Source organism: Colius striatus, chromosome 7 (genome assembly GCF_028858725.1).
Source record: "Colius striatus isolate bColStr4 chromosome 7, bColStr4.1.hap1, whole genome shotgun sequence".
Lineage (NCBI taxonomy): Eukaryota > Metazoa > Chordata > Aves > Coliiformes > Coliidae > Colius > Colius striatus.
Window position 1 is genome coordinate 23,739,868 of NC_084765.1, and position 11,574 is coordinate 23,751,441.

General features: G+C 42.8%; 1 protein-coding gene across 2 annotated transcripts in view; it reads right to left on the minus strand.

Moving 5' to 3' along the window:
- The window catches only part of NEDD4 (NEDD4 E3 ubiquitin protein ligase), a 59,545-nt gene extending 48,570 nt beyond the window's left edge, over positions 1-10,975 (minus strand). For both annotated transcript variants that reach the window (XM_061999102.1, XM_061999101.1), the window contains exon 1: positions 10,884-10,975. In XM_061999102.1, coding sequence (XP_061855086.1) covers positions 10,884-10,928 — 45 coding nt within the window. In that variant the 5' untranslated portion in view covers positions 10,929-10,975. The remainder of the gene's footprint in view (positions 1-10,883) is intronic.
- Between the last annotated feature and the right edge of the window lie 599 nt (positions 10,976-11,574).

The following is an 11,574-nucleotide window of genomic DNA, read 5'->3' on the forward strand; positions in this document are numbered from 1 at the left end:
AACATCTACAATATCCACTTAGTGACAAAAGTTAATTGCACAAGACAATTCCAGCCAAATCACGTGTCCATCTTCCATCTTCCTCTCAAAGTGTTTCCTACTAGGAAACTGCATAGTTCAGAAAAGAATGACCAACCTCACCCAGCACTGACCACCAGTAGGTGTCCTAAACATTCAAAAAATCTTAGTGATGGTCAGGCTTTAAGTCCCATGACATTACCAATATGTTTAGTGAAAGCAATAGAACTGACCAGATTTAAGGGGAAAAAAAAGTGCAAAACTTTAAAAAATATTTTACATATCACAAATATCCTAAAATAACCACCCTGGTCTTACTGTAGCGGTTTTGTCTGGGCCAAGTTTTGGTAGTGGGGAGGCTACTGGGGTGGCCTCTTTGAACAAAGATCTGCCAGAAGCTTCTCTTGTAGCTGATAGGGCTAATGCCAGTCAATTCTAAGATGGACCCACAGCTGACCAAGGCCTGGCCAATTAGTGACTGAGCAAACACTCTGTCAATAACATAGGAGTTATTCACAGAGAAGTTGTTGCACAGTTGCTAAATTGCAGCAGCAACAGGGAGTGAGAATGTGAGACACCAAGACACAAAGGCCAGTGGAGAAGGAAGAGGAGGAGGTACTCAGCTGCTAGAAAAAAAAGATTGCCCTGTGACCTGTGAAGACCATGGTGAGGCAGCTGTGCCCCTGCAGTCCATGGAGGACCGTGGTGGGGCAGAGCAGCCTGTGGAAGATCCCACACTGGAGCACGTGGATGTCTGAAGAAGGCTGTGACTCCCTGGGAGACTCATCCTCGAGCAAGTTCCTGACAGGACAGGACCTGGAAGCCCACGGGGAGAGAAGAGCCCACACCAGAGCAGGTTTGCTGTCAGGACTTGTGATCCTGTGAGGGATTCAGGCTGGAGCAGTCAGTACCTGAAGGACTGTTCTCCCAGTGGGTGACCCACGTTGGGGCAGGGTGTGAGGAGCTGCCCCTGTGGGAGGCTCCATGCTGGGGCAGTTTGTGAAGATCTGTGGCCCATGGGAAGGACTCACATTGGAGAAGTTCATGGATGATTGTCTCCCATGGGAAGGACTCCACACTGCAGCAGTGGGAAGTATAAGGAAGCCTCACCCTGAGAAGAAGCAACAGCAAAGTCCATCTCTAATGAACTGACTGTAACCCCCATCTCCAATCCCCTGTGCCACTGAGGTAGAAGGAAGGAGGGTCCTGGGAAGAGGGAGGGGTGGGGAGAGGTGTTTTAAGAATTGGGTTTTATTTCTCATCTCCCTGTTCTGATTGTTCATTAATAAATCAACCTTTTCTTCCCAGGTTGAGTCTGTTTTGCCCATGACACTAACTGCTGAGTGATCTCCCTGTCCTTAACTTGGAAACCTCTTGTTATATTTCTCCCCTGTCTGGTTTAGGAGGGGGAGTAATAGAAAATCTTGGTGGGCACCTGGCACCCAGACAGGGCTAAACTACCACACTTAAATTCCAAAATCGTGTCCAATTTATCTTCTGTCAGTTACTTGGCTTCAGTAATATTCAACATCAGCGAGTTTCGGAGACTACTGAAGAGTACCAAATATGAGCTTCCACTCTGAGCACTTCTGCACTTCACTCAGTGCACCACTACTCACTCCCCACAAGAGGAGGGTCCTCAGTCACAGCCCACGGAACTCAACTGATAGAATCCAGCTCAAGAAACAATGTCATCATCTTCTTCTCGGAAAATGACCAAGAGCAGAGATTTGTGTAGGATACATTGCGCTAAAATACAAATACCTTTTCTCGCATCTGCATTTAGTTGCTTAGACTGCAATTTTTTCTGTTATTAAAGCATGAGAAAAGTAAAGACAGTTAGATGCCTTTGGGCATAGACAACTCAAAGTCAGGCTTAACAGGGCATCAAGGTAGTCCATCCGAGAGAGATTCGAGAACTAGAATCCATGCTCCTCAGATTTTCAAGTTGGCTTAATCACACAGTTTACTTGTATCATAATAGAGATCCGAATTTATCTGAATGTAGTTTCACAGCAAGACAAGCTACTTTGTATGCGACTTCAGGAAACCAGAAGTCCCAATCCTGAGGCATGAATGCATAAGATTGACTTCAATGTGCCTTGCTGAAAGACAGAGTATTGTTTGTTTGGGGTCACTAGGACAGCTACAGGATTTTAGTCAACCCAGCAGAAGAACTAATCAAGCCGACATCTGCTTATGAACTGCCACATAGACATATCCTTCTACATATCCTTCCTTTTTTAAGGAAAAAGTCTTTTACTGTGAGGGTGAGGGCACACTGGCACAGGCTGCTCAGGGAGAGTGCAGAGTCTCCTCTGGAGGTTTTTCAAAACCCACATGGACACATTCCTGTGCCACCTTATCTAGGTGGGCCTCCTTTAGCAGGGGAGTTGGACTAGATGATCTCTAAAGGTCACTTCCACCCTACCATTCTGTGATAATAAAAGCAGTTTTAAAGAAAATCTGAACTGTTCACAACAATCTTCCGTACAGATCTTCTCTTTAATATTTGCTTTTTCCATTAACCACTCTCACCCCTCAAAACCCACCATACATCTTCCTGTGTATTTTTTAAACTGATACGTGATACCCGAGAGTATACGTCTTCCTTTTCCAAATAACAAAAAATTAGAAACTGGAGGGAATGCTTAATTACAAGAGATTAGAGCCCCCACTCTCTAGTCACACTATTGCTCAAGACGGATCAGGAGAAATTCAGAGCACAATTCAAATGCAGTCAAAATTGACTTATACTGGAAGGACCCACTATGCAACAACACACATCCTGAAGAGGCAGAGAGCACTGCTGACAGGATACCCTTCTGTACTGTGACCATATGACCTTTTCTCCCTATTCACTCATGACAGGCATAGTTGTTAAGGAATTTCTGCTACAGCTCACAAAAGCTTCCACAAACACACTGATGTCAGAAACCAATGAACAGCCAGGACTGTTTGAAGCTAATGTCATGAAGCCAAAAGTTAGGCAATGCAAACTCTACACAGAGACAAAGCATCAGATACTTGATTCTGGCAACCACAGGGAACAGGTTTAAAATCAAAATGTCATGGCTTGAAAGGCAATTTTGAACTACTTCTTCTTCATTTACCTTGCTTAAGAGATTTATTTGCCCCTTCATAGCCACACGTACAAAAAGTGAGAGATCAGTAGATCTGTAGATCCACAGGCAGCTGCAACTCTGAGTTTTTCTGTGATCCAAGAAACACAGGCAGCCTGTACCTCTTCTGTATGGATTGTAGACACTCTCAGGCTTGCCTTTCTCTAATCTTTTCTACCACCATGGTGCTTCCAGTGTTTCTGGCAGCACAGGAAGGGTCAGGCATCTAGTCACTAACCAGGAACACAACAGCTATGCCTAGCAGCGCTGTGGCTTGTCTAGGAAACCTCTCAGACAAATTTATCTCCCCAAGAGTCTCCTCCTGGCTGTAAATGCCTACCCACGCTTTTGCAGTCCTGACATTAACTTGAAGGGGTCAGAATTTATTCTGCTCTACAGTCAAAGAGACAGAATATTCTGTCTTTGAACACACTAAGAGTCTTACAGGTTTAATGTCCTAGTATCCAGCTGCTCTAACACAGACGTGCACATACGATAGCTCATCAAAAGCAGCAACTCTGGGCAAAGGTTGTTTGTACAGATGCTGCCAGGATGTTCAACTTCTTTTAGCAACATTTGACTGCCAGCTACTTTGTAGGCTGGAGGGAAAAATCAAAAAACCCATAACACAATAATGGCTCACCAATCAGCATCATATACAAAACAGAAACAGATGCATGAAAGCCATGTTCACTGTTATAACTGTGAACTGTTAAGCTGCTCCCTCTGAGAATGCAAGTACACCAACATGAATCAGCTAAAAATAGTGTGGAAAAGAGGAAGTTTTTTTTAATTACCGAATCTGCCAGGGAGTGGCTGCATACACATGAAGTTCAAATGCAACTGAGTGTTTTTATCAGTCTGCTCCTAATAAATTCACGGATAAGTTATTTTTAGGTGCTAGATAATATTTTTAAAGCCAAGGGGTATCATACATGTGGGGGATTAAGCTACCAAATACGACAAAGACAGAATTGTCAAAAATTCTTTGTCTGATTACAGACACAACATGCTTTATGCAGCTGAATCGGCAAGTTGGTTATCTTCCAGGTTTTATTATTATTCTACTGTTAACTGTATTAGTGTATTCTAAAGTACATATTCAAGATGAACTATTCAAAATAGCTAGGTCTGCTAGCACCTGCCATTTTCATAATCTTAAACAATCAATTTATTAACAGATAGTATGTAACAATGATGAAAGAGCTGCTATGTAGACCGTCAATAACTTAAAGCTTTAACAGAAATGCCTGCCAATCTGTGATACTTTGAACTGACTGAAATACAGAAATCCTTTTATGTCTGCCTGTTAAAATAGTTTTAAAATCTGTTCTCTACATACCAAAGTAAGAGTCAAACTAATAAAGCAGCACTTCCTGAAGTAGGTAGTGTTTCATTTCCACAAAAGTCGCTATGAACCTATCTAGAATCAATGAATATATATTAAGGTGATAAGTTCCTGAACTGTTCACTTTGAGAAAAAAAACCAGCATTTGGAAAGAAATTTCAGGCTCATAAGGAGTTTAAAACTTGCTCACAAGTTTCTTATCAGAATAGAATGGTCCTGCTTGGCTCACAGCTGTTCGTAATAAATGACTATAAAGGACAAGTTCATGTGGTAGGAATTACTTTCCTACCAAAGTAATGCTCATGACAACTGGGAGAGTGACTCCTACCTTAGTGATGGAAGTCCAGATAGAGCAAAAGACAAAAGAAAAGGAATATGCAGAAAGAAAGGGAGAGAAAAAGCACAACTTAGGAAACGGTGACATAATGATGACTGAAGTAAAAGACACCGAACACACCACAGTAGAACCACCAAAAGTGTGATCCTTGCCTGAGTCCCTGACAGTAGACTCCAGACTGTGAATGTGTGCACGTGCATGTTACATATGTTTGTATGTGCATGCAGAGTGTATTGCCAGTTCCATGGACTGTAAATGATACAATTTTTCCTACACAAACTAAATGTGATAAGATTCACAACAAGATTATAACAAAAGAATTGTAACTTATCACAAGCTGTAGCTGCTGCCTACACCTAAGGGAAAGGGGGGAAAAAAGATGATTTTTTTTCATTTTGTGCACTGAAGCACTATAATGTTACACTAGCAAGAGGCATTTACCTTTACTAGTCATTAACATCTGCAACATCCAATAATTTAACTATGAAGGTATTACACTACTAAGAGTTCTCCTTCACTTGAAGCAGTAAGACAAAACACAAAACTTGCTGTTATCTAATCCAGTGGCTCTAAAGGCTCTCTCTGATGTTAATGTAAACATTTGAAGTCCAAACAATTGTAAAGGAGTTTGCAGCAAGTTGTCATTCATTTCTCAGGTTGAAAACAGATTCCTGATATACTCCAAACCTCCAACAGGTGACTGATTGGAGTCACACTCAGGTAAACAATTACCATACGGAAAAATGCAGCTTATCATTTCTAAGATATACACAACATTCAAGTAAATGAAAATAATTGTATAGCAACTTCTGGAAGAGAAAGGTTTTTAATTAGAAGGGTTCTTCAGAGTACATAATTGATGAGAATTGAAACTAATTTTAGTGGCTTCTGTATTTTAGCATTCGCTTCCAGTTCTGGGTTTGCTTTTTCAATATACTTCTACAGAATAGATTTACACAGGATGTAAGGAAACACCAAAACCAGGATGGCTAATGTAAAATAAAATCATGGTATCTGTTGGACTATGAGACAGCTTTTTTTAAGGATGACAACATAAAAACGTCTGAGTATTCTAACAGAGAGCACTCTTTGTAGTAAACAATTGCTCTAGGCATTAACATCCTGTTATTCTTTTGCTCCAGCTAGACAGGTCAGGAATCAACTACCATTAAATCAAGCCAAGAAAAAAGCATCAAAGGATATTACTACAATAAAACAGTATAGTAGTATCACCTTTTAAAACTCTGGTAATAGAAGAAATTATATATTAAGATTTCCTTAAGCTTCATACCATGTCTGCATATAGTGCACAGATAAAAAGAGAACAGGAAATTCAGACTTAAGTATGTGCAGATAAGGCAAGTTGAAATAAACATAACAATAGGCTGGTAGTTCAAAACTGAAACCAGTAAACAGCCTGGCCCAGGGAAAGAGCATTAAAAGGACAGGATGTTCAACAGGCTGAATGTATTCCACATCCCATGTAGAGGGATCTCTCCCATCCCAGAAAGTCAGCAGAGGAGAAAAACAAAATATTAACAACTATTAGTGTCCTGCAGCACACATTTACACAGATTGGTGACCTCATTCAGGAACAGCTTGAACAGCAAAAAAAGTTAGAACACTCGCATGGGTAGAAGTGCACTACAGTCAAGATCCTGTTAATAATGAGTAATTGCCAGCATAAGAGATAAACGATATGAATGTACAGTTTATAGCATGTTTCTCAAATCACCTTACTCAAAGTACTCAGATTTATCCTACTAATACCTCATATTTCAAGCACAGTTGATTAAAGATGGACATCACTACATTAAAGGCTCTGAAGTCTAGAAGCATTTCAGAAACAACACTGAAAGGCTACTTAAAGCTAAGGTAAACTACATATTCCAGCTGAATAGACAGCTTCTTGCCTCTGACAATTTTAGATATCATGGACGTGTTTCTCTAAGTTAAAAAACCCTGTCTCTTAGCAAGTTTCCTGGCCTGTATCTCCCATTCAGGAGCACTTATTTCAAATTGCATTAAAAGTTTGGGATTTTGTTTTGTTTTTTTTACCTTGAGGTCACTAGTGACCATAAAAGTTATGTCTGAATGTTTTGCCACAAATACATATTCCTTAATGGCATTTACTGGAGCAACAAGCAGTCTAAATAATTAAGGATTTGGATCGTCCATTAGCTACACAGAGGTTTGCACAGAATGTTTTCCCTTAAGCAGTCCAAATGATACTGACATTCTTATATTGACATTCTTCACCTGTCTAACATTAAAAATGACACTTAAGAACATTTAAGACCTTCCTCATAATACGGAGAAAGAGGTGCTAAAAATTTAAATCAAATTCTTTAGATCTTAAAACAAAAAACTCCAATATATAATTATATGACCAGGCTAAGAGCTATATTCAGCTTGAGCAATTCCAGCAGGACATCAATAGAAAGTTGACAGCATGAGAAATTATAGCCCAGTTAAGTTATTCTTAAAACTTAAGGATGGTGAGCCTTATCTGAAGGAAAACAGTCCCTGTAACATTCAGACCTTGCAAGTGAGGCAGACATATATGTTATGTGACCTCCAAACGATAGTAAGTTTTGTTAGCATGACCAGCTCATTTAACCAAGAAGTAGGAAAAGGGAAGGAGGCTTAGCCGTCTTGACCATTCAGCCAGAGAGCATTCTGACTGAATCAACCGAGCTGAACTATTCTTTGAAAAAATTCTCTCCAAGCAAGCAATAGCAAGTTTTAGATTCAGGAATATTCCTACTATAGAACTATAATAATCAATCTTGTAAATCTAATGAAAGTCACTAACTTTCACCTGTCAGTCACAGTCCAGTCTTACTAACTCATTAAAAGAACTTAAACATTAACTGTACCACAGGAGCCTTTTGTGTTCATAAATAAGGAAATCTCATCCTTCAAGAAATGCTGTCTGGTGCTAGAAATGGTATTTAACATCTCAACTGCAAATTAAGGAAGACATTCAAGAAGAGAGGAGTCCACTAATGGAGTTAACCAGTTGTTCGCAAAATTTTACTTCAGAACAATAAACAAACCTCGAATCTAAACCAACCAACCACCAAACCATTTTTCAGCATGTGCAACAAAATATCCACAACAGTTACAGTCAGTGTTTGTAAGTTCCCTGTGAAAGATTTTTTTAAAAAACAAAACAAACCCAGGTATATAAGACAGCGTCCAGAAACCATCAGATCTACACAAATTATACTGCTGTTCAAAAACAACCCAAAACAAACCAAAAAATCCTCCCAAAACCTCAAACCAGCATGTATCACCACTTCTACAAGTATCTAATCTATTCCAGATCACATTTTGTGATGGGAAAGTCCTTCACAGCCTAGCCTAAATTCAGAGCATTTCTGAGGCGTAGACATGCATATCTACTTTCTTTTGAGTGCCCCATATAAGAAGAAACAATTAGTGGGGTGCTGGGGAAGCCACATGGTTTGAACTGGGACAGAAGCACTGAGCTGCCTCAAGCTCAGGCACAAAAGCCAGAGAAAGTTAATGTTTTCTTCAGAAGCCATACAGAAGAAGACTAACTCATTCCAGTTCCCAAAGTAACATCTGAAAGGTTGCATAATTTCCAAAACACAGTAATGTGAAAAGGACTGTGCGGTAAGGTGTGCAACTATATTCAAAGGCAGGTACAATAACCCACTGTATACACAACAACCCCAGCTACAGTCTCCTTTCTATTGTAGCTTCTTCACCAGTTTGTGTCAGCAACATCACATTAACAACCCTTTATTAAGTCAAACTCACTAACATACCACTAACCAAAAAATATGGAATGAACACATAACTTGAGGGGGGGAACCACACAAATACTGCATTAAACTGCCTCAGCAATTAGACCAACTTCTCATCTTTCTTATGTCATTTACCATTTATTTATAATCATTATATTTACCATCTAATCATATGCAATAGCTACAACAAGTAAAGAGGGTTTGCAGGTAACACTGCTTCCCTCACCAGGCAATTTGGATTCATATCCCAAGCAAATCCATTTCACAGAATGGGTCAGAGAACAGCCCTGGGGAAGCAGCAGTATGCAGATAAAAACTATGAAAAGTCTGCAAAACAAAGTGGGGGAGGCTTTTACAGAAAACTGCAATGCTACTTTCATTATGATTTGGGTTTCTGACTCTGTGTTTTTGTTGTCATTCTGTATGTGCAGTCCTCCAGATATAAACTCTGGGAAGAAAAAAAAAACCAAACCAATCTAGAGAGGCAAAACTCTAGTTTCCATCCTAGTATCCCACACAAATGGAGCCAGAAGCAGTTTTTCTACAACCCTTAGCTCATTCATTTCATCATTTGTGCACATAGAATACACATAAACGCTATGGAGAACCTTCACTTGTGAATCAATAAGCAACAACTGACTATCAAAGTTATTGATCATAAACAAACTCAATTTTTTCACACCTGTAAATTAAAAAAAAATCTAGCTAAGCTTTTGAATTATGTAAAAAGTTGGATCCACCAGATTTATTATATACTCAAACTTTCTCCCCCTTCCCACTGCAGTTCCAAAGGAATATGGTAATGTTCAAAAGGTTGAAGGTAAGATCTGAATTGTTCAATTTTGAGTAGACTTCAAAATATTTTCCCCATAGTAAGAGAAGCTAAGAAACAACTAAGCTAACTCAAGGTTATTAAAGCTAAACATTTCAAGCCTCAGGCTATTTTTAGTTCAACTAGAGAGTCTCAAAAAGTTATTAGCTGTCAAACTTTGCAATAGGAATTAAATCTTGCAATAGGAAGTGCTGTGCAATCCTTACAGGATGCTGTGCTAATTTTCTATCAGGACTCCAGTGCAATTCAAGTATTAAGATGAAGAAGAAGAAAAAAAATCATTTGAGAGCTTTATAGTTACTTCTCCTGAAGTAATATTGTACCTGAGAAAGAGAGCCATGCTAACAGAAAAGGAATAACATTTTATAGTTTTAATAAAGTGAATTCCTGCTAAGGATGAAACAAGTGTGCATTGACACAGAGATCATCGCTGCCTGGACACAAAGAAAGCTGATCAAACACAGTCTTGGCAATATATCCTGTTGGCTCAGAGACAATGCAACATTACTGACACTTCATATAGGTCACCAACCAGCTTTCACATAGACACAGCTTTTAGTCTTTCTGTACCTACAATTAAAAAAAAAAGTGTCCTCCTTCTTAATAAAGTTAACTATACCATCAACGTTCTGCTCTATGCATAGGCCCCAGCTGTGATGCAAAAGCCCACCTACTCCGTTTGTCTCTTAAGCACAGTAATAAGCACATCAGTATCAGTCGACTTCCAAAGATTCACAAGCTCGCTGCATAAGTCATATGCAGCTGCCCAAGAGTTTATTGTAAGAAACACTGAAATGTACACAAGATTTCACACTCTCGCTAATGGCAACGCAGAGAAAAGCACCATCACTCAGGCACCACACCACCTTTCGCACAATTTCAACCCACGAATCGCTTCAGTGGTTCAAATACTGTCTGTCATAAAGCCTGAAACAAAGACTTTATTCTTCTGCATCGGGGGAGGGAGCGAGGGGAGAAGAAATCCCACTTCACCCATCCAGCTCCGTCACGAAGAAGTTGCCCTTCGCTCGCGAATTTCTCCGTCTATAGGGGCAGGCTCGCACAGCTTTCAAAAAGCAGCCGAGGGACAGGAACGCCGGTGCTAGGAGACACGGCTGCCGCCCGCTTGCCGCGCTCCCCGCGCCGGCTGGGGTGGCGGGGCGGCCCGGCAGCCGGGGCGGAGGAGAGCTGGCACGAGGGCGCCGGCGCCGCGCCGCCCCGCTCCCGAGCGGGCCCGCCGGGACCCCCGCCTCACTTCACCTCACCCCACACCGCCCCTCAGCCCCGCTCCCTCCCCTCTCCGCCGTCACGCGAGACCGCGGTGGGCCCGCAGGCAACCCCCGCACCGAACAGAGATCCGCCCAGCCCAGCCCAGCCCCTAGGGAAGCGGCCGCCTGCCCTCCACGAAGACAGGAAGCGGGAAACACGGGGAGACGACCAGAAGCCTCACCTCCTCGCCCGGCAGCCCGAACACCTCGAGTGGAGACGCCGCCATGGCCGAGGGGCACGCACTGCCCGCCGCCGTGTTTACCGCCCGCCGCCGCCCCGCCGCCGCCGCCGCCGCCGCCCCGCCCACGGGCCCGCCCACGGCCCAGCGCGCGCGCCACCGCCGCCCGCCTCCCGCCACAGCGAGCGCGGGCGCGCGCCTCCCCTGCCGCCGCCGGCCCCCCGCCTCGCCTGATTGGCGCAGCGGCCCGCGCCCCACCCACCGGGGCGGTGGCAGCGCCTCCCGATTGGCTGTCGCTCTGCGCCCCGCCCGGAGACACGCGCCGCGCGGGCTCTGGCAGCAGGGCGGGCTCGGCCTGCCCCCGGCGGCACTGCCGGCCCTCAGCGCGCCCCGCGAGGGGTACAGGGCCGGCACCGTGCCGCTGCCCTGCCCTGCCCTACTCTTATCAATCTCACGGAGCGATAAAATCGTTTTTCTAAATGTCTTCCCAGTGGTTGCTATCGTAAGGGTCTTCTCTGTATGTGCGAGGGCCAGGTGCAAGCTATAGGAGCCCTTGTGAAAACTCCTCACATCCAGGGAACCTTCTGGAATTGCAACAAGTTCAGGGAAACGGAGGAAAATGCAGTCGTTGGCAATGCGCAGGAGGGACCTTGCCTCATAGGACGAGGTAGTGCTGCCTTCCAGGATACTGGGA